The sequence below is a fragment of the Pelophylax lessonae genome (assembly GCF_965119305.1).
Source record: "Pelophylax lessonae genome assembly, chromosome: 3".
In the NCBI taxonomy this organism is placed as follows: domain Eukaryota; kingdom Metazoa; phylum Chordata; class Amphibia; order Anura; family Ranidae; genus Pelophylax; species Pelophylax lessonae.
This window is the reverse complement of record NC_138770.1, coordinates 607380307-607404071: the sequence shown is the minus strand read 5'-3', so window position 1 is coordinate 607404071 and position 23765 is coordinate 607380307. Positions and strand designations below refer to the sequence as shown.

The window sequence follows — 23765 nt, the reverse complement described above, 5'->3', positions numbered from 1 at the left end:
ACAAAAAGAGCATCCGATTTCCTAAAAGACTCAGTGACCATCAGGTAAACCCTGATCGCCATATCCAGAGAGTGCAAAGCAATTTCCTTTGTGTTTCCTTCACTCTGTCCATAAGCCTAAGCATCCCATGTCTTCATTTAGATGGAAATCAGACACCACCTTAGGGAGAAGAGACGGATAAGGTTGGAGTACAACTTTATCTCTGTGGACCACCAAATAAGGCGAACGACGGGACAGCATCGCCAACTCAGACACTCTGCGGGCAGAAGTAATCGCCACCAGAAAGTCAACTTTCTTGGATAAAGAAAGCAGAGAAATTTCCCTAATGTTCCCATGGAGGCCAGATGACCCACCCCCCAAATAAAAGTGCGAATCAAGGCATTAGCAGCCAACGGACGTTGGAAGTAAATAGCCAAGGCCGACACTTGGCCCTTGATAATGCCCAAGGCCAACTGCTGCTCAACCCCTTTTTGTAAAAAGGCCAAAACCCTAGCTATAGAAAACAAGCGAGGGTGCAGCTGCAGCAATTCACACCATGAAATGTATGATTTCCACGTACGATGATAAATCTTCCTAGAAGTCTCCTTCCTAGCCTTCAACAGGGTAGGAATCACAGATTCAGAGATACCCCCATCTCTCAATACCTTCAACAGCCATGCTGTTAAAGCCAGCGACCATAAAGCAGGATGGAAGATCGGTCCCTGGGACATCAGATCCTCCCTCAGAGGAAGTCTCCAAAGGGGATCGGCAAACATTTTTACTAGGTCTGCGTACCAAGACCAACGAGGCCAGTCTGGAGCCACCAGAGTGACCGTAATGCCTTCCACCACCACCCTGCGGAGCAGCCTTGGCAAGAGTTTTATAAGAAGGAAGGCATAAATTAGCCGATACTGGCTTCAAGGAGCCACCAAGGCGTCTGTGGCGTCGGCCAGAGGGTCTCGAGACCTGGCCACAAACCTCTGGACTTTTTTGTTGAGGCAAGACCCAAACAGGTCTACCTCTGGAGTTCCCCACCGGATGAAGGGACCATTCCCCTTGATCCAGCACCTGTCTGCTCAGGTAATCTGCTTGCCAATTCTCCACACCCTGAATGTAGACTGCGGAACATTGTCTTCTGCCCATACCACAATCTCGGCCACCTACTTGGCTGCCATTACACTCTTGGTGCCCCCTTGATTATTGATATAAGCCACACCTGTGGCATTGTCCAATTGGATTCGAACCAGAGAACCGCGTAGCCGATTTGTCCAGTGGATCAGGCAAAACGGAATTTTTGTAAAATCTTACCTGTAAAATTCCTTTCTCTGAGTCCTCCGACAGTCGCTGCCTCTTCATATTCGTCACTAATGGGGTTATTGACCTTTTCTCCGTAGGAGTGCTAGGCAACAGAATATATTAATATCAAAGCTTTTAGCATATCCCACCCCCAGGGGGTGGTCCCCTCAGTCAATACCTCCTTGCTTCCTGCATACCAACTCAGTTTCAGTAGAATAGCAGTAGAGTATATAAACAAACCCCAAAAGAGGGGCGGGGACTGTCGGAGGACTCAGAGAAAGGAATTTTACAGGTAAGATTTTACAAAAATTCAGTTTTCTCTTACGTCCTCCGACAGTCGCCGCCTCTTCATATTCGTCACTAATGGGGACGTCCCAAAGCAGTGTAGACATGAAGGGTGGGACAACAGCAGCCGCGCCTAAGGCAACGCAATACCCACATCAGAGAAAGGAACCTTACCAAAGTAAGAGAACCAACTGGGCAACAGGAAAACGTGCTCAACAGGAGCAACAACCCAGGAAAAAACAAGTAACTCAGGGGTAAAAACACCCCAACAGCCAAGGGCCCAAATAAGGGACCCTAAGGCACCGCCGCACTAAGGACTTTACGGCCAAAAGAAGCATCTGCCGATGCCTGAACATCCACTTTGTAAAATTTGGAGAAGGTGTGAACGGACGACCAAGTCGCCGACTTACACACCTGGGCCACAGCCCGATGATGACAGGCCCAAGACGTACTCAGAGATCTGGTAGAGTGCGCCTTCACAGGCACGGGAGGAACCTTCCCCTTAAAGCATAGGCCTGCTCAATGGTCTGTCTGATCCATTTGGCGATGGTAGAAGCCGACGCCGCCATACCCTTCCGAGGTCCCTCAGGAAGGACAAAGAGAATCCGACTTGCGAAAGGATTTAGTCGATGACAGGTAAACCCTGATCGCCCTAACATCCAAGGAATGCAAAGCCACCTCCTTCGGATGCTTAGGCTTCGCGCAAAGCGAAGGCAAGACAATGTCCTCATTGAGGTGAAATTCCGAAATTCTCTTCGGAAGAAAAGACGGGTTAGGTCGCAAGACCACCTTATCCAAGTGAATCACCAAATACGGAGACTTGCAGGACAAGGCCGCCAGCTCCGACACCCTGCGAGCCGAAGTAATCGCTACTAAGAAGGCAACCTTCTTGGACAACAAAGACAACGAGATCTCCCTGATATTTTCAAAAGGAGCATGTTGTAACACGGACAGAACGAGGTTCAAATCCCATGGAGGCAAAGGCTCCCTCCTAGGAGGGACCAAATGTCGCACCCCTTGAACAAAAGGTGCTAACCAAAGAGTTAGACGCCACAGGACGTTGAAAAAGAACGGCCAGCGCAGAAATCTGACCCTTAATCGTGGCCAACGCCAAACGCTGGTCCACGCCCGTTTGAAGGAAAGCCAACACTCTTGATACAGAGTATGAGCGAGGGGAATACCCCCTGGACTCACACCAGGCAAAATACGCCTTCCAAGTACGGTAGTAAATCTTCCCTGAAGAGGCCTTCCTGGCCTTGATCAAAGTGGGAATGACCTCAGGGGAGAGACCCCTATCCTTCAGGACCTGGCTTTCAACAGCCAGGCCGTTAAAGCCAGCGACTGTAAAGCAGGATGGAATATTGGTCCTTGAGACAGAAGGTCTGCTCGAAGAAGCAGACTCCACGGAGCGTCGACCGCCAGATTCACGAGGTCTGCGTACCAAGACCGGCGAGGCCAGTCCGGTGCCACCAGAATCACCGTTTTCGGTTCTGAGGCCAACCTGCGAAGGAACCTGGACAGCAGCTGAATCGGTGGAAAGGCATACATCAGACGATACTGATGCCAGGGCGTCACCAACGCGTCCGAGGCGTCCGCCCGAGGATCGCGCGTCCTTGCCACGAACCTTTCCACCTTGTGATTTAGACGAGACGCGAACAGGTCCACATCTGGGGACCCCCACTTCGCGCATAACATCTGGAAGACATCCGGGTGAAGGGACCATTCCCCCTGGTCCAGGGTCTGGCGGCTCAGATAATCCGCCTGCCAGTTTTCCACCCCCAGAATGTGAACTGCAGAGATCGCCGGGACGTGCGTCTCGGCCCAAGACAGAATGTCGGCTACTTCCCGAGCCGCCCGGGCACTCCTGGTGCCCCCTTGGTGGTTGATGTAGGCCACCGCTGTGGCATTGTCCGTCTGCACCCGAACTGGACGGCCCTGAAGCCTGTCCGTCCAACGCAGAAGACAGAGAGATATCGCTCGCAATTCCAGAATGTTGATCGGAAGGGAGGATTCCTCTTCCGGCCAAGTTTCCTGGGCGGACAAAACGCCCAGAACACCACCCCAGCCCGACAGGCTGGCATCCGTGGTAAGCACCGTCCACGACAAAGGACTTGCCCCCCGACACCGCCGGGGACTGGAGCCACCACAAAAGACCCCTTCGGGTGAGATGGCTCAACGACAGCCGCAGATCCAGAGATTGCGGACGCCCGTCCCACATGGCCAGGACCTCCGCCTGAAGCTCCCGTGTGTGAAACTGGGCGAAGGGAATCAATCGCCTTGAAGGCCGAAACCATCAATCCCAGACACCTCATACACGTCCGGAGGGACGAGCACTGATTGTCCCTGAGGGACCTGACTTCGCACTGAAGTGTCCGAAGCTTGTCTTCCGGCAGGAAGACCTTCGCTTGAACAGAATCCAGAATCATCCCCAGGTAGGGAAGACGAACCGACGGACACAACGTCGATTTTGGAAAATTTATCGTCCAGCCGAATTCCTGCAGAGTCTGCATCGTGATGGACAGGTCGTTCACCAGACCCTGACTGGTCGCGGACCGAATCAGGATATCATCCAGATACCCCAGGACAGAAATGCCCTGGGCCCTCAGTAAAGCCAGAACCGGCGCAAGCACCTTGGTGAAAACCCGCGGAGCCGAAGCGAGACCGAAGGGTAACGCCACGAATTGATAATGATCCTCCGCAATGGCAAATCGAAGGTACCTCTGGTGACCCTCGAAAATGGGGAAATGTAGGTACGCATCCTTCAAGTCGATGGAGGCCATGAATTCCCCCGGAACCAGGGCAGCCACCACGGAGCGCAGGGATTCCATGCGAAACTTGCGAACCCGCACAAAGGGGTTCAGAGCTTTCAAGTCCAGAATCGGACGTACTTTGCCCTCCTTTCTGGGCACAGTGAACAGATTGGAATAGAACCCCCGAAATCTGTCCCGATGAGGCACCGGAACCACCACTCCCTGGGCCCGCAGGTCCCGCACCGCCAGGTGCAGATCCAGCAAGCGCTCCGGAGATAGCTGAAGGTTTGAGGGGAAAAATCTGCCCGCCGGCCGAGAGAGAAACTCGATCTTGTATCCAGATCGAACGATTTCCTGAACCCACCTGTCCTGAATGCGGTCCAGCCAGGGTTGAAGAAAACCGAGCAAACGTCCCCCCACCCCAGAAACGGGTGAGGGCGTCCCTTCAGGCCGCATTGTTATGGGCAGCGGATCCGGACTGGCCGGACTTCTGCTTACCCGCTCACGGCTTCTTCTGGGAGCCTTGGCCTTTGAAGGGCTTGCCCTTATAGTGCGACCGAAAGGCACGAAAGGACCCCTAAGAGGGCCTAAACGAAGCATTCTTCTTACCGCGAACAAACTTATTCTTGTTAGATTGGGGCAAGAGAGTGCTCTTACCCCCAGAAATACCCTTTATCAGGGTATCCAAAGATTCGCCAAAAAGGCAGGATCCCGCGTAGGGCAAATTTGCCAGAGTCTTGCGAGAAGATTGGTCAACCGACCAACATTTCAACCATATCAGGCGACGGTTCAAGACCGCCACACTAGAAAGGCGTGCCGCCAAAGGGACCATATCCAAGTCCGCATCACACAAATACATGACACCCTGATGAATCTGATCCACCATAGCCAAAGTTGTCGGCGGGGCACAGTCAGCCACCAGAGTGCGCCTGAGCACCTGCGTCCAATCCGCAATAGCCTGGGCTGCCATAATGGAAGCAAAAATAGGCTTCAGCATAGAGCCAGCAACCGTATAGGCATGACGGGCCAGAGATTCCAATCTCCTGTCCGTCGGGTCCCGGAACACCGGGGTATCCTCAGCAGGGATCGCAGTTGATTTATTCAAAATCGCCACCGCGTGATCCACCTGAGGTGGTACACACCAACGCTCATCAGTAGCTGGTGTAAAGGGATAACGCAGCTTGAACCTATTTGGCACACCAAAAGGCTTTTTTAAATTGCGCCATTGCTCATCAACCGCACGCTGAAATTCCGTAGAGCAAGGAAAAACCTGCGATGTTTTGCGTTTCCTCTGCGTCCCATAAGAGGACATCAAAGCAGGAGGACATGGTTCATCCTGCAAATGCAGTGTTTGCTTGATAGAAGCAACCAAACTCATCCATGAGTGCAAGCTCTTCAGACGAGCCAGGGGGAGAATTATCAACCCCTTCCACCTCAGCCTCCCCGTCGGACCCCACAAGGTCCAGGGATGAGTGAGACCATGAGAAGGGCACTCCAGCCATAGCAGCCCCGCCATCGCCCTCTGAATCAGAGGAAATAGACACCCTGGGCCGTTTTGTGGATCGATCAGCCACCAGCATCTGCACCTGAGCAGCTAGGTTAGCCACAATAGTGGCCAGATCAGCACCCTCGGGGGAAGCAGCAGCCCGTTGGCCCCCCACCAGAGTGGGAGGAAACTTGCAATCCTGAGAATCCATGCCCCAGCAAAAAAATCAATAAAGGGTACTGCCCCTTTAAGATGGCGGCGAGCGCTGCCCACCGCACCCACTGAAACACACTGACCCCCACAGGGATAAGAAACTGGGCAAGGAATACAGGAAAAAAAGATATATAAAACCTGGAGAGCTCACACAGGCTGCTGCACCGATCGCTGTCCCAGAGGAAAAGGAAGTGATGCAAGACTGACCGCCCCTATGAAGCCTATGCAAGGCTACACAAACATGGCCGCTCGGCTGAGGACAAAACCCTGAGCAAAGAGAACATGGCGCTGACATGTGGGATCGATCGCCGCTCAAAATGGCGGCATTTGGTGCCAAAAACGTGTGCAGTACCTCACAGGACCTGCCACCATGATATTTGCCCCAGGAAAATGGCGGATCGCCGCAGCGATCGACGCACAGCATGTCTAAAATCTCCCTGCTTCATATGACACCCAGCAGAGCGGGAGAGCCCCCCCCCCCCTCACAGCCCACACACAGGCAGCAAGTCCACACAGGAACTGACAGGGAGCACAGCAGTCACACAGACATGCAGAGTCACACAGTCCCAGACTGAAACCCAAAAAAGACAGGTCCCCACATAGAGATACACTTACCAGTCCGGATGGCGTGGGGAGCCTGCTACAGTGACCAAACCGCAATACTGAGGACAGGGAGTGTCGCAAGCATGACGCAGTGGAGTTTCGGTGCGAAACCGCAATGGCGTCCAGTGAGGTAGCCACCTCACCGATAGCATCCCTGCAGCGAACAGGGATGGGTCGTTCAATGAGCCAGGGCAAAACCTAAGCTGAACGCTCGATGGCAGGCTGGGAAGCCCCTGGCCCTGAGCCCTGGGATCCAGGGTGGCCAGACTGAGACCCAGCTCCGCACGATCATCTTCATCAGAAGAACTAACTAATGCTGGAAATAAACAGCTAAGTAAAAGAAAGAGAAAAAACTTCAAATAAAATCAAAAAAGAGAAAAGTGGCTGAGACCAAGAGCCCCAGCACAGGAACAGCCTGCACTCCTGAGCTAGGCATATGAAACTGAGTTGGTATGCAGGAAGCAAGGAGGTATTGACTGAGGGGACCACCCCCTGGGGGTGGGAGATGCTAAAAGCTTTGATATTAATATATTCTGTTGCCTAGCACTCCTACGGAGCAAAGGTCAATAACCCCATTAGTGACGAATATAAAGAGGCGGCGACTGTCGGAGGACGTAAGAGAAAGCTTGATTGCTCTGAGCTCCAGAATATTGATCGGTAAGGAAGACTCCTCTGTTGACCAGATACCCTGGGCACAGAGCTTCCCCAGCACTCCACCCCCAGCCTGACAGGCTGGCATCCGTGGTGACCACCGTCCAAAACAGTGGTAGGAAGGACTTGCCCTGAGACAATGCTGGTGACTGAATCCAGCAGGATAGAGCAGATCTCGTGAGTCAACTCATGCGCATCATTTTGTCTAAAGACTATGGATCCCTGTTCCATTTGGCAAGAATCTCCTTTTGCAGAGGTCTTGAGTGAGATTGAGCAAACAGAACCGACTCGAAGGCTGATACCATCAGACCCAGGGCTCTCATGCAAGTCAGTAGTGAGAACAGATCACTTTCCAACAGCAACCAGATCGCCCCCTGCAACTTCTGAAGTTTTTCCTGAGGAAGAAAAACCCTTGCCAAGGCGGAATCTAGAGTCTGCCCCAGATAATCCAACCTCACTAAAGATGTAAGAGCAGATTTTTTTAAATTGATAGTCCACCCAAATTCCTGAAGGGTCTCAACTGTAATCGACAGGTTGCCCAACAGAGCCGAGTGAGAGTCCATTTTTAAACCCCCTCCCCCGGATGCCAGGCACCGCAGCAATAGCGCCCCCCAGGTGAAAACCACAATTGGGGCAGGGCCAGGTATCCCGACAGGCCAGGGGGGATCTTTCAGGAAGTACTAGATCCTATCATCCCCAGTAGTGGGCCCACGCCGCTCCCCCCCCCCCAAAGACCACTAAGGGATATGGGGAGGGCTGCACTTACTTACCATACCATGGACTGGGTGGGCTCTGCTCCAGACAGACCACCTCCCAACCGGAGTGGGAGTGCTGCCACCCTAGAGGTACGCTGCGACTCATGGCGTTCCGGGTCGTCGCATCCCAGCGAGACATCCACCTCGCAGGCTCGTCCCCATCAAAAAACGGGACTTTGTCGTGGCGAGGCCTAATGTGGGACTATAACCTGCTCACGCTTGTAGGCTAAGGATCTGAATTATTCAGTGCAAAACCTCAGCCAGCTATCGCTTGTAGTACACCAGCCGGAATCCCCCCTTAACACTGAGTAAAGAAAATAAAAACAAAATATTCTTAAAAGAATAGAAAAAACAGAGACCGAAGTCCCAGCAGGAAACCTAGGTCCTAATCCTTCACTAGGCAGAAACAAACTGGTATGCTGGAGCAGGGTGAGTGGGGTTATGCCTATAGACAGCCCCCGTAGGCATGGTGAACTGTTTTTTCCTGCCTAGTACTACTCCTGGAGGGGGCAAAGTCAGACATACGATTGTTAAATAAACCGCGATGAAGGATGAAAGAAGAAAATATTGTAGATACCAATCATTTCAGTATCCCAGATTCTCCACAGGCAACGCTTTAAAAGCCCCAACAGGTCATCAGTTTAAAAAGACAACTGTAAATGGGCCTAAAGTTAATTGCTCTCACTATTGTGACACAATATGCACAATCAATTTTTTTGTGCATAGAGGCCCCCCTGACATGTGTGTGTGGGTGGGGAGGGGGCGGTCAGTGAGAATTAGTTGCAATTTCTCATCACAGAGGGGGCAAAAATGCCCCGTCTCACCTGCTCCCAAATGTATAGCAAATGAATGCAGATCAGGCTCCATTAGCTTCTTCCCCAGCCTCATCAACCAGAGGAAAGACAGCTGGACCCAGATGTGACCTTTTACACATTGCTTCTGAGTTGTTTGTAGGCAGGGAAGATCAGCAACCTGACATTTGCTGATCTCCCTCCCCTCTACCCAACAGCACCAGCAGCTGTCTCCCTCCTCATAGGACAGTGAGGCAGCTGTGGGATCCATTGGCTCCTGCTGCTGTTAATCAAATCACTTGACAAGGGAGTGCGGGGACAGGACTGAGCCTTGCTGTCTGTGTCTACAGGCGTAGCAGCTCGCAATCAAGCCCACAGGTGTGCCAGCATAGGAAGCTGCTTCCTATGGTGGCACACCAAGAGGAGGAGCCACCAGGAGTGCCAGCAGGGTGCTGACAAGAAGAGGATCGGGGCTGCTCTGTGCAAAACTATTGTACAGGGCAGGCAAGTATAAAATCGATTTTTTTTTTTTTTTTTTTTTTTTTTTAGAATCCCTTTAAAAAGGGATTGTAAAGTATCATGGTTTTTCACCTTAATGCATTCTATGCATTAAGGTGAAAAACCTTCTTGGTTGCAACTGCCCCCCCAGCCCCCCTTTTTCCTACCTGAACCCCATCGTTCCAGCAACGAGCACGAGCCCAGTGGCTCCAGCTGCTGTCTAGGGTCCTCATTGGATAGATTGATAACAGCAGGACCCATTGGCTCCCGATGCTGTCAATCAAATCCAGTGACACAGAAGACGGGCAGAGTCCTGCTGTCTGTGTCAATTGATGCAGCAGCGGGACTAATGCGCACACAAGCACGGGTGCCCCATGGAGAGCGGCTATCCGTGGGGGTATCCAATGGAAAGGAGGAGCCAGGGGCGCCGCCAGGGCACTCCAGAAAAGGAAGATCGGGGGTGCTCTGTGCACAGAGCAGGCAAGTATAACAGGTTTGTTAGTATATAAAAAAAAAAAAAAAAACTAACCTTTACAATCACTTTAAAGGCACTACAATTATTGCTCACACATTTGCAGCAATACCGCACTAATTATGTGTTCATACACCCTCTAGGCTATGTGTTTGCATTGGGGTATGTAAGGGGTGCTTTACACTTTACTTTTTTCATTTATTTTTATTGTCATTACGAGGCTGCTAACAAGCCCCATATGCGATTGCATAGGTAGGTGATGTCCTCATTACGGAGACATCAGGGGTCTATTAGACCCCTGTTGTCTCACCTGAAACTAATCAAGCACAGATCTGAACCTGGAAGTGAAATAATGTACATCACTCACAGGGGAAGATTGGGGAATGGATGTTTCCTGATCACCTTCTTCTGTCAATGTTACAGCCGTTTACCACAGTACCGGGCTCCCTGGAGGAATGGGAGAACCTAGGAATTACCACAGGCACTGCCAGCCCAACTTCTGAGCACCATAAAAGTTGGCAGGCCGCTCTAAAGAAAGCCCACTGCAAGCTCTAAAAAAGAAAAAAAACCAAGCTCATGCGAGCTTGCTTTTCATTCTTGAATACCACAAATGTACCTTTAGTAGATAGGAGGTTAGGACAAAACTGCAAAGGAGATTTGTGACTGGTCAGCTACAAAATGTTATCTACAGCATCACTCTTGTAATGAGGGGGGAAAAAAAAACAAACATTCTATGAAATATAAATCCTGTGTAAATGTGTTAGAATTACCACATGTAGCTGTCAGATGGCAAAACTTCCCTTTTTCCAGCTCATTTTACAGCTGTTTTATAATGGAAAAGCAGGAGAGATCAGATTACACAGACTGCAGAGCGACTCACAAAAGGATGAATGACCCTTATTTATTCCAGCAGAGACATCATTTTCTGGGTTCAATTTACTGCAACCATGCATTTTGTACTTATACAAGTTTTGGTCAGCAGCATTGCACAGATCTCTTCAAGAGACTTATGATTTAACACACAGCCTGCCAGAAAGGGAATTACTGATATTCATTTACTGGGCAGCTTTAGTTTGCTCTTTTGAAGTTAGCAACAGAATGCTTTAACAAACAATCATAAATTGGTTTGATTCAATATTTTACTTAAACAGAATCAAAAAAGATTTGGGCCTCAAAATAGGATTATATTTTCACTAGGACAGATCAAATGGTGCAGGTTGTAGTTCACATGGATTGTTTACTGCAATAAATATTTGTAACAAATGATCTATTGAACAATCATTGTAAGTCTGCAGCCTGCATAAGCTCAGAATGAAGGAAGCATAAAAAGATCTATTCAGAAGCAAAAAAACAAGTCGTCACTGTTACCTTCACTGCCGCTGGCGATGAAGTCTTCGTTGTGACCGCCAAAACACGAGTGTATTGTGTAAAAGCCTTGGGTCACGCCTTGGTATTTTCTCACTAAAACTTTATCTTGCAAGTCCCATAAATGAACGCCCTGCAGGTAAAAAAGGGACGACATTACACACAGCAGATGAGAAGCAGATAATGTACTGAGCAGCTATAGGCAGGTTTTTACGGTCATCAAAAGGCACATCGTGTATATATACTTTCACTCATACATATAATCATAGCCCACTGCTCAGTATGGGTTCATGCAAATTACTGCTCTATGTCCTGCATGAGTGAACATTGCTGGCCATAGTTACTGTTGAACCCATGCAACTCTTCAGTGGGACTTTTTTGTTCAAAGCTCATGGTCAACATTTGAGAGGGTCTCTTTTTATAAACTGACCCTGTCAGGTAACAAAACTATACAAAAAGCGGTCTCCCTTTGCCCACACTGCCAATGATGCTTTGTAGAAGAGAAATCTTCCTCTGAAGTCCACTGAGAAACAGACATCTCTGAGAACGTCTATTAGATTCCACGCTAAGCTCCATGGTTCCTCCACATCACAGCACACAGAGGTGTTGATCTCTCAGCGGACTTCAGAGGTAGGTTTCCCTTCAACTGTGCCGTTCCCAGCAGCATGGGCGAAGGAGGGGTATTTACTCCCTTTATCCCAGAGGAGGTCTTGGGCTAATTTTAGATTCTTTACAAAGTCACTTTAAAGGAAGAATTACAGCACTTAAAAAAAAAAAAAAAAAATGGGTCTTTGGTCCTGCAGCCACAGAGTCATTTGCAGCCGCTGTGTCCACCCCTCCTCTTGTTAAAAAAAGAAGGCATTGTATAATTGGAACCCAATCAAAACTATAAAAGTATTCTGTGAATGGACAGCAGAGGGGATGGGCTGGAAGAACAACCCCTTTGTAGCAGAATGCATCTTTACCATCGGGTATAGTGATAGCTGTACTCCCAGCATTCCGTTAAAAAATGTAAAGTCCACGAGATGGCATAGACATTGTTGGACTTAAAGTGTTACTAAACTCACAACAGTAAAATCTGTCTAGAGATGCAGAAAAGCATGCTTGTTATACTCACTGTATAACTTAAGTGATTAATCCTCTGCATTGTGTAAAAAGGCTGTGTGATCCTGTATGCACAGATCGTCCCCCCCTCCTGCAAGTTAACTCTGGACAAGTCCAGATAAGAACAGCAAGTGTAGTTCAGCTGCACATGCTCAGTATGGTCTCTATTGCTCAGAGAACACTTCCTGGTTTTAGCTGAGCTATTCAGGTCACATGGTATTGACATCACACATGTGGGCATGTACACAGATCCTAAATGAAAGCCCATTACCACCCTCCCTCCATGCACAGTAACTAAAAATAAAACACAGTGGGTGGGATGTCACATCTTGACTGATGGACGATTTATTTTTTCTTGGGAGGGCACATGTAACCATCACAGGGCCAATCAGCACTGTCCAGACAGACATTTATGGGTCTTGAAGCCTGATCGGACAATCGTGGGAAAAATTAAAATGCCTACAAACTACCAGCACTCCCTGGTACAAGTTACGAGATTGCATTGCTCCATTTGCTATTTACAGCTAATGAGAAAAGGCATTTAGTAGGGGTAGACCGATATGCACTTTCCCTGATATATCGGTATCGGGCCCGGAACTGGCCGATATTGCCTATATTTTTGTGACGTCATTCTGCCTTCTTAGGCCGCCTCCCTCGCCTTGGACAGCCTCGTCTGGAGTCGGGACTAGTCTCGCGGGAGTGCATCACAGCCATACACCCACCCACAGCAGCCCGAGGCCAGCCAGCCACCCACAGGCCCTGTGCCAGCCACCCACCACAGAGTGCCAGCCACCCACCACAGGGTGCAAGCCAGCCACCCACCCACCACAGGGTGCCAGCCAGCCACCACAGGGTGCCAGCCAGCCACCCACCACAGGGTGCAAGCAAGCCAGCCATTAAGCAATAAACAAAAATTAACATGTTCAGAACCAGATGTGTCAAAAATTCTTTATTTTTCAAAACTTTAAATGTACAAAATATCAGCCCATTTTGGCCGATACCGATAGGTTGTGACCAAAATATCGGTATCGGCCCTGAAAAAACCATATCGCTCTATCCCTAGTATTTAGAAGTTTATAATTACTAAAATAATTGCATTTCCATGTTCTGGGTGCTGTAGGAGACCAGATACAGTTTATGCAGGATCTGGATTTACTAACCCTTTAACCCCTTATAAACCAGAATCTTTTTAAAACCTCCATCTCCTGGAGTTCTACTTTAAGTCTGGCTTGGATAACTACAGAGTAATAGAGCGGGCAAAAGAGAACCTGTCTGAATACGGAAGCAGCCCCTGCTGACTTACTGTTGTTTGATACTGGGATATGTGGCAGTTTATGGTTTTACCAATTAGTCACCGATTACAGAATGAGTACGCAGGAACGAGCCAAGATTAAGTCACTGATTAGCTGCGTAAACGCATACTACCTCCAGTGCTTATCACGTTGTCGAAAGCCTAGGCCTTTGGTCATGTGATACTTGTTGAAGGGGAGAAAAAGTGGTTCTGAAGGGTTTTTTTTTTTTTTTTTTTAACCTTAATGCATTCTCTGCATGAAGGTTAAAAAAAAAAAAAAAAAAAAACCTTTAAATAGTGGCTTCCCCCAGGCCCCCTAAATACTCACCTGAATCCGATCTTGGTCCAGCACTGTGCATGTCAGCAGCTGCTCTTCACCTCTCACAGGCTTGACAGAGAGCAGTGGGAGCCATTGGGGCTGGCAGATTCAGGCTGCATGTCTGAATAGACCCAAACAGCCCAGCTTTGGATCGAGAACGCACAAGTGCCCCCCATGGGAAGCAGGTTTAGCCAAAAGCGCCAGCGGGGGACACGAAGAGGATCCATGCTGCTCTGTGCAAAACAATGTTTGTTTGGAAACTTGATTTTTTTAAAAATTCACTTTAAGGGCTCATTCAGACCATACGTGCATGAAAACTGATGAGAAAACCACACAGATTTCACTTGCAAAGACATGATTTTAAATCAATTTTAATGTGCATTAGTTATGTGCCCTGTTCACACCAATGTTGACGTGATACCAGTGTTGTGATGTGAACAGGGCACAGAGAACAGTTGTTTTTTGTGCCCTTGCACAGTGCGTGCCAAAAAACTGACCTCTTTGCACCACGGTGTGAATGAGGACTAAAAGACTGCCTGTCCCGACAAAGATAGCTTGTTTTTGAAGGTGCAAGCTCTGAGTTGGTCACCCTAACCATTTTTATTAGTTGTGCTCTTCCAGGTCAATGATTTGCCAACAGGATTGCCAAAACTTTGCTAGCTACCTGCTTGTTTTGGGTCAGACAGACAGAGTGGAAGTTGTAAGGGACCATTTCCACTGTTGTGATTTGTAAGAAACCAAACCATACAGAAATGGGTTGTAAAGCAGGGTCCTGCAAATAGCAGCTGCCACAATTCTATCCTAACAGACCCTCTTCTGAACTAGCCGAACCTCCCTTTCTGGAGATCATGTCACCAAAAACCTAAGCATTGTATTTACTGGGGTTTCCTAGTAAAATTGTCACTGTAAAATTCCATTGTCAAAATAATGTGTGTGTTAGATACAAAGAAATTTTAGAAGTGGAAAAGCTGATGCTTACCTGAGTAGCTACATTTAACAATGCTAGTCTTCCATTTTTTGATATTGTGAATGACATGATGGGATGATCTTCTTGCACTCTGAAAACAGGCAAGGACAAAATAAAAGGCATATTTATACTGGACATCAGAATACTTGCTGAGCTGCAGTTTTTTTTGTTTCTTCTAATGTTGCAAGAACAGTATTAAAGTCAGGCTGCTCTAGCTTGGGGCAGACTTTGCACTATCCACCAAGGACCATCATGGAGGAGCCATTCAAGAACTGATCTCTCACAATCTGCTTAAACCTGCCAAGAAGCCACAGGTTCCAAAGTGGCAAGGCAGTGTAGAGTCCTAGAGTTACAGGAAGATGGTTGTAATATGAAATTAGCCTGAAGATTAGTAGTGGCTTCCACCTCTATGCATAGTTCTATAGTGATTAGTTTCCAGGAATGAGCGCCTCATCATTGAATATAAAAGGACCCCAACAATAGACCAAGGATGATCTGACCATCATGCAGCACATATCTAAACACTGCAGATGGCATGGCTACAGTAAAAGCATAAGCAAGTTCATTTTGCAGAAACAAGTTATTCAGAAGATTTAGACAGAAGTGGATACACTTACATATTAAGTAATCAAATCATTTTAGCCTGTATGTTCAATCCTGAAACTAGTTTCACTTTATTTTCATTTTACCCGACTTTGGGGCAGCATGACGAGGTCCTTTGAAAGCCAAATTCCGACCCATTTATACTCCTCTTAGGTTCAGACTACTACTGTTGGAGCTCTTAGAGAAACCCTGATGCTTCCAGACACAGGACAGCATGTAACCTATTTTCAGGATGCATAGCCTTCAGGCCTAAGACAAAATAAGTCCAATAGGCCCATGGAGCTTACTTAGGGGTTTGGACTCCCAGCACCCACAAAGTGTGGCAAGGTTAGTTACAAGTGGGATGTGAGGTGAGTTTTGAAAAGACTATAACTTTACCCTGAAAAGCTATAGTCCATTAAGCCCATAACTGCGACCCCCTTCTCCAAATAAAGCCTCAGTGGTCAGTAAAAGCATTTTCACAGAATAGGATGGGTCTCAATTGTCCACCAAAGCCAGGGTAGCATTCAGTAAAGTGAAACTAGCTTTAAAGGGAAGCACAGTGGACAGTGTAACAAAGCCCAGTAAGTGCAGAAAGAACATCCTTTCAACCTTGCTTAAGAAAAGTACCTTCCCGTCTCACCTCCCACATGCTCAGTGCACACAGAACAAGGCGTTGAACTGCGTCCCCATATTGCTCTGTGCTGGCATAACCCTCAGAAAGAATAAAATGACCTCTCTCACATGTTTCTATCTGTGAGGTCCTCAAAGTTATAGCCCCGGATCCGCTGGTGAGTGTCTGATGCCAGAACAGTTTTGCCGTCACTTAAGCACCACAGACACTGCACTCTCACGCCCTCCCAGGAGTCCAGAAGGTTGCCATCCAGGTCCTGAAATTTGAAAAAAACAAAATGAGTATGTGCTCCATCTGTTACATCATTTATTCTGTGCGCAGCAATTTGTAAACACAAATGTGAAATATCAGCAGAAAAAAAAAAAAAAAAAAAGATATTGTACTTGCCATAAAATCCTTTGCTTGGTGTCCATTGAGGGACACAGTCTTAAACTGTCTGGTTATATTGCCTTCTACAGAAGAATGGGACACTGAAACAAAAAGCAGTAGGCCAGTCCAGGATAACTCCTACTACCAACATGGCTCAGTTTTCTATCAAAGCAAAACCAAGAGCATGATCATCATAAAAGGCCAAGTAAGACCAGTGTCTCTCAATGAGATCAAAGGATTTTATAGCAAAAAAAAAAAAATTGTATTTTCTTTCTCCACAGAAAGTACAAAATCTTCAGGACATCTAAAGCAGTCAAGCTGAGGAGTGGGCAATACATCTAAGGCACCTTCCTCTGAAAACTAGCATGAGATGAGGCCACAATGTCCATGTGCTAGAACTTAAAGAGAACATGTGAACAGAAGATCTTGCCAATCCAAAAGACAGTTGCCTGATGCTGAAAAGCCCAAGAAGCACTCACAAAATGTTAGTACAGTGAGCCTTGACAGAGAGATTACCTCATAATCTATACCTCCCAAATCATTTGAGTGCTCAGCACTGTAGTGTGTCTTTTAGCATAAAAGATAAAATGTAGGGCACATTAGAGGTCCAAGTAAGGAATCAATAAGCCACTTAGCCAGGTACCAGTAAATGGAAACTCTGTCCACAATACCAGTCATGTTTAGGGTTCAGGCTTCGATTATCACAATGGGCATACCCCTGAAGGGGTCTTCATGGTCTGGGTGTCATAACCCTGCGGCTAACTACACTAGCTGCAATGTGAGCGGAACACAGGATACAGTGCAGGCAGCATTCAGTTGAACCTACAGGTGTGGATGACTGCAGCAGGGACACTGGTCTAAAAGTTTCTTTACCATAAAGGAAAAGGATGCAATTGGCTCAGGACTTGCCATACATCATAGAATGCATATACATGTGTTCACTTACACATTGGTAGAATTGCCCCCGCTGTCCGCCAGTTACAAATCGCTTTCCATCTGGATTCCAGGCCACACTTGTCAAACTGTCTTCGTGGGACTGGCTCATTTTCGTTCTCAACTCGCCAGTCTGGAAACGAAAAGTGTAAATAAAAATAAACAAATCTTTACAGATCATATTAGGCCCTGTGGAGCAGGCGGATGGCTGGTCCACGTCCGCTCACGTAGAGTTGTCACAGCCTGCGCTCCTCTATGGGCAGCTAGATTTAAATAAACTGCCTATCCGTTTACACCAGACTGCCATCCAATTTGATCTGTTTCACAGAAGGGGAATGGATTCCTAGTGGGCTGTTTTTAGTGGGTCGCATGTAGGCGTGTGTAAATGGACACATGCCCGTTTATGCCCGCCACTCCATAGAGGAAAAATGGATGGTCCAATCAGGTCCTCCTGAAAAACTGACAGGAAGACCCAATCGGCCTGGTTGTGTGACCAGGCTACACATTATCTGTGTTTAGAGGTTCACCCTGCACAATTTAAAAAGGAAGAAGAAACACGTTTTTTAACCAGCTGTAAAGCCCAATTTGCTTTATAGATGACCCCCACCCCCGGTATATAGCTAGGTGTAAACCCACATCTTTGCTGACAAGCATATTTTGATATGCTCAGGCTGTAAACTACTTTGTTCATTTCGGACGCCCAAAAAAAAAAAAAAAAAAAAATTATATATTATAATATATATATATATATATATATATATATATATATATATATATATATATATATATATATATATATATATATATATATATATATATATATATATAGTAAATTAAGGGATTCTTTTAAAGATCATTTAATAATATATGAAATGGATGAGACACGTCACAAAATGTTGGTGGCATAAAAGTGATATATTTACACAGCACACCTACCCCTTTGCTGAAGTGCTTAGCAGGTTTCACAGTTATGGCAGACAACAGCAAAATGTGTACATTTTACAGAGTAAAGCTTACCTGTACATTCCATAGCCACAGCTCAGAGCAGTCATCTGGACCACAAGCAACAAGATAGTTGTCATCTGGGCTCCAGGCAAGATAGGAAACTCCGTAAGCATGGCCTTCTAACGTCTTGAGTAACTTCAGCTGGTGTGTGTCCTGGAAATTAAAAAAGGTCTTTGTACTTTGCTGCACAGACAATAAAAGAGAACTACAAAGTCCTGCACTTGAAGGGTTATCCAATTACAGGGGAAGGCATCAAGGCATCTTAAACCTAAAAAACACGTGGCTATTTTTTCGGTCAACCCAGCAGGCTGAACGAAATATTATATATATATATATATATATATATATATATATATATATATATATATATATATATATATATATATATATATATAAAAATATAAAACACGCTCAGGTTGGAGCCGCGGTACTAACAATCTAATGTTAGTACAGCAATCTCCCCTGCTGAGCTATTGTGTTCTGGGGGCACTGATTGGCAGATTTTCTTTCAGTTATGCCCCTTCGACAGAAGCCGGCCAAATGGCTAACTTCTGTTGGCCCGAATGTCGGCCGGTTTCTACTGAACCGGCTGATGTCACCCAACATGTGGCCAATGTGTGCTTTAGATAATTAGAAGAAGGTTAAGAAATTGCAGAACCTCCCTTGGGTGACCAACAAGCTGTGTGATCTAAAGCTGACAAATTTCCAATCTATCATTCTACTGCCAATGACTAAATCCCCTATTACCCACCAATGCTCTGGCATTTAAAAGTTAAATCACAGGGTATTTTTATTTAAGGAGATAAACAGTGAAGGAGTAAGGAAGGCTGCGATTGCAGACTTCTCCTTCTAAAAAATTAAACCTATCCCCTGGCCATCGCACTGATCCAATGGTTTTATTAATCTGAGTTAATAACCTAAAACCAGTACAGAGATTAGAAGCTCCAACCGCACTTAAAAAAAAAAAAAAAAAAATGGCTTTTTATTTATTTATTTTTTTTAAGAAATCCTACTTACCTAGTTGGATGCAGCATCGGTCTGTCAGCTCTAAGACTGAGAACTGAGCTGAACTTTCCCAGTCTGGACCGGCTATGACCTTAGCCCGCTGTCGGCTGAAAATGGGTCTCAGGAGTGAAAAACGAACTCCACTCCTGTGATGCATACGAGAAGTACAGCCAAAATGAGCTTTGGCTGTGCTTCTCCTTTAACTTGCTTGATCTTCTTGTTTGTTACTCACTAAAGTAATACAGCCAGAGACAGCAAAGCATCTAGCATTTTCAGGATGCTAGAAATTAACTTGGAAGGATTTTTATTTTAACACAAAACCCTATTTTACATTTTTTTTTTTTTGTCCAATAACTGCAGTAACTTCTTAGCCTCAATGGGGCAGGGTAGCGTTCATCTGCAAGATTTTATTTTTTATTTTCCAATACAGTGAAGCCATTGGCATGATAGTAATTGCCATGTCATTTGTAACATAGAATCCTAAGATTGGTTCCCAATCGTCAGCTAGTCACACATTCAAAAAGGAGGACATTTATAAACCTATGTCCAGCAAGAGATATACAGAAGGATTTTTTTTTTTTACCAATTATGAGCAGGAAGGAGTTAAATGGAAAGGACGACGATAATATAAACAGCAGCCAAGCAATGACACTCCTCACTCAGAAAGGTCATTCCTGCCAGATGAAAAAGGCAGACAGGACAAACCTGTAAGGGAGGAATATACAATAACCCTCTTCCCTGATTGACGTCCACCACCAAAATAGTCTGGGATAAATAGTTCTGTTGGGAGTGTATTTTTCCTTGATGAGAGCAGTTATAAAATTCCTGTGTGCAATTAACATTCCTATCTTATATAAAAGACAACTGACCTCTTTTATAATACTGCAATTAACACATGAAATAACTTAAACAGCTAGAACCCAGTCAGTGCCTAAAGAACTAGGATGTTCTATGCTTCCAAGCAGTGGCAAAATAAGATCAGACACAGGGGAATTGTAGAAGTACACCAACACAGTCTAATAGTGAGGGGTGGGGAACAAATTAGACCAAAAAAAAAAAAAACACACTCAGCAGCTTGAGAACCAAGGATCAGAAGTTGGCTAACAATTGACTAGTATTTTTAAACCTACTGACCAATTTCTCAAAGCTTCCGAGTCTGCAAGAGAGAAACTGAACCGCTCCCTGTATTTTTTTTTCTTTTGATTGTTCATCGTTATTGCAGGGCTCTTTTTTTTTTTTTGATAATCTTGTACTTTGATATTGTAGGAAAGACATTTGACAACTGTCACACTTCAAGCGATTCTCAAGCTGAGGAGTCAACCTAAGGGCTCTTTCACACGGGCAGACTTCCCCAGCGAATCCACGGGCTTGCAGAGCAAGCACAGACACAGCCCGCTTTCCTCAATGGGCAGTCGGATATAAACAGACCGCCTGTGTTTACATCAGACTCATTCGATCCTCCAGACAAATGAGGAACAGATCTCCATTCGTCTTCTTTTAGCGAATAGGGTCAGATTGGATGTTGGCGAGTGTAAACCGACATATGTCGATCGGGTCCGCCTGATGGGTGGACCTTTTCGGTCCGCCCGTGTAAAAGCCCTTAGACAAAGAAAGTAAAGCTAAATACATGGGCAGATGGAGAGATGTACATAGATGTACATAGATAAATGTAAACACATCTAAATAAATTTAGATGTAGATATGTAGGAATGTCAATTTCTAATTTAAAGGCTAAACATTCACATTTTTGCATGAACAAATGTTAAACCTATTATTAAAACCTAGTAAAAAGGAAGAGCTACAAAAGAATACGCTAAAAATATGCCAGTATTCAGCAAGCAGTTTTCTCTGCACCCCATCATTCCCAGACATGCTCTCTGCAAATGCCCATTCAAGTCAAACAACCCACCCCACCCACTTATACTCACCATAGCTACGTTCCCCCGCCGTTCCACTGCAGCCCTCTGGAAATGCCCAGTGCTACCAAGTATGGGGGAGCATATCCACTCCTCCCGTTCTTCCCAGGATGCAGTGCTCGGGCCTCAGCAGCCAATCACTAGGCCCGAACACTATCACGAGAGGGAGGGGAGGAAGTCATCAGTGTTTTCTTAACCTGAAAAGACACAAATCTTTTAGTTTAGCCTGTGATACCAGGCTACAACAGATAATAGGTCAGCCCTACAACAGGCTCAGTGCTATATCATCATGTCAACATGCTTGGCACCAAATGTCAAAGCTCAAATTAAACTAAGGCCATAAAAAAAGCAAGACAGGAAACGTTTACGCATTTCTCTTACATAGCAAAAGATGAGCGGGCAAATCAGGCGATTTTAGATTTTCTTCAGCTTTAAAAAGGACATTGCCACTTTACAGATTTATGGCAAAGTGACGGCACACATCCGATAGCCCACCCACACCGCAAATTATACTCTCCCCCCCCCATCTGTACTCCCTCTCTACCTCCCCCTGCTTAATCAGAGACCTCACTCAGAAAGGGGCTCCCAGGTATGGCAGAACATGCGACTTAAAGTGGGAAAGTGGCGAGGGAATATGCATTACAAGTATAACTTGCAGGGTTTGCAGGGACAGGATGGGCTCTCAAAAGGCACCGTTGCTCTGAACAGGCAAAGTGACATTGTGTCTCTCTGAATAGAAATGCAAGTCATACTCACTGGATCAACCTGCCATATAATAACAGTTGTGTCTTTTGATCCTGTTGCTAGTTTAGTGCCATCATTGGAGAACTTGCAGAACCACACTTCGTTACAGTGCTCTGTGAGGACTTGTTGTGTGAAGCACGGAAACTGTTTTCTTAAGAAAAAAAAAAAAAAAAAAGAAAAAGTGAAGAGTTAAAAGAAAACATTACACATATACTAAAAAAAGACACAGTAGCACAGCATTTGTTCATCCCCCGCTCGATGCTGCCAGCTCAGCCAAGAATAAGCGTAGTTTGCAAACACCCCTTTAGCCTATGCAGGCAAATCCACTACATTTCCAAATTTAAAGCAGATATAAACTAACTGCATGCCATTTAGTCTGCTAAACCACTGGGTGTCAAATATGTCATTCCTCTGGGTGGGGTTTGCGATGGTGACCACAGTAGAGCATGCCTGTGTAAGGTGTTAAAATGGCAACTTGTAACCTCCATCAGAAGTCAATGCAGGAACACAAAATGGGAAATAGGTATAGAATGTAGTCACCATATAAACAGTAAGGGTCTTAACAAGGGCCTTTATTGCAGGCTCACCAGCTAGTTATGAAAGTTGTTGACTTTAAGATTTTGAGAATTATCTTAGAAATATTAACTACTGGGCACATTTACCCCGTTTCGGCCTGGCCTAGACCAATTTTCATAGCAGTAACCCTTTGAATGACAATTGTGCAGTCGTGTAACACTGTACCCAAACAAAGTTTTTATCTTTTTCTGAGAGAGTTTTCTTTTGGTGGTATTTAACCTGTTGCCGACCACCCGCTGCAGTTTTACTGCGGCAAGGTTGCTCGGCTGCGCGAACCAACGTACCATCTGTACATCAGTCACGCACGGGGGTGGGGGGGGGGGGGGGGGGGCGCGCACGCTTGCCGACCCCACAATGATCAGTCATCAGGTTCAGACCAATTATTTATGGACTAGACCTGGTGATCGGTTCTGACCAATGACAGAACGTCCTGTGCCTGTGTAATGTAAACACAGGCACAGGAAATGATGCAATCTTCTCTCTGGGGAATGAGGCACCTGTAGCCCATTTCCTGCACACGCCTGTACATGGTGGCTCTAGATGTTTCTACTCCAGACTCAGTCCACTGCTTCCGCAGGTCCCCCAAGGTCTGGAATCGGTCCTTCTCCACAATCTTCCTCAGGGTCCGGTCACCTCTTCTCGTTGTGCAGCGTTTTCTGCCACACCTTTTCCTTCCCATAGACTTCCCACTGAGGTGCCTTGATACAGCACTCTGGGAACAGCCTATTCGTTCAGAAATTTCTTTCTGTGTCTTACCCTCTTGCTTGAGGGTGTCAATGATGATGATGATCTGCACTGTACAAACATCAGAGGAGGTAAAAACCATAGAAGGCCACCAGTAGGATAAAGAGGACATAGGGAAGGAACCTTGATCTTCCAGCAACAGTCCTTTCCTGCTAAAGTGGAGACGCTGAGTGTAAAGTCTAATTGTTCATGCCTGCTTATATCTACTTAGTGGTAAGTAGACACCTGAAGGGGGAAACCCCATGTAAAGCACAGATCGAGCACTAAAGCACTTTATAAATATTGGGGAAGGACACACCACTCCGGAAGGATTTACTAATGGACTTTTATTTATTTTAAGCACAATATATTTATTTAATCCTATATATTTGGTTATAAGAAATATATGATTTTATAATTTTGTAATTTTATGATAATTATGAGTATGTGATC

The 23765-nt window shown here is 46.2% G+C and overlaps 1 protein-coding gene across 1 annotated transcript in view; it reads right to left on the bottom strand.

Moving 5' to 3' along the window:
* Positions 1-23765, bottom strand: part of WDR26 (WD repeat domain 26) — a gene marked incomplete at its 5' end in the record, with an annotated part of 186808 nt that overhangs the window by 16998 nt on the left and 146045 nt on the right. The window contains 6 exons of the mRNA XM_082251362.1: positions 11148-11277; positions 14838-14916; positions 16152-16297; positions 17357-17476; positions 18361-18501; positions 22026-22164. Of these exons, the coding sequence (XP_082107488.1) occupies positions 11148-11277; positions 14838-14916; positions 16152-16297; positions 17357-17476; positions 18361-18501; positions 22026-22164 (755 nt within the window). The remainder of the gene's footprint in view (positions 1-11147; positions 11278-14837; positions 14917-16151; positions 16298-17356; positions 17477-18360; positions 18502-22025; positions 22165-23765) is intronic.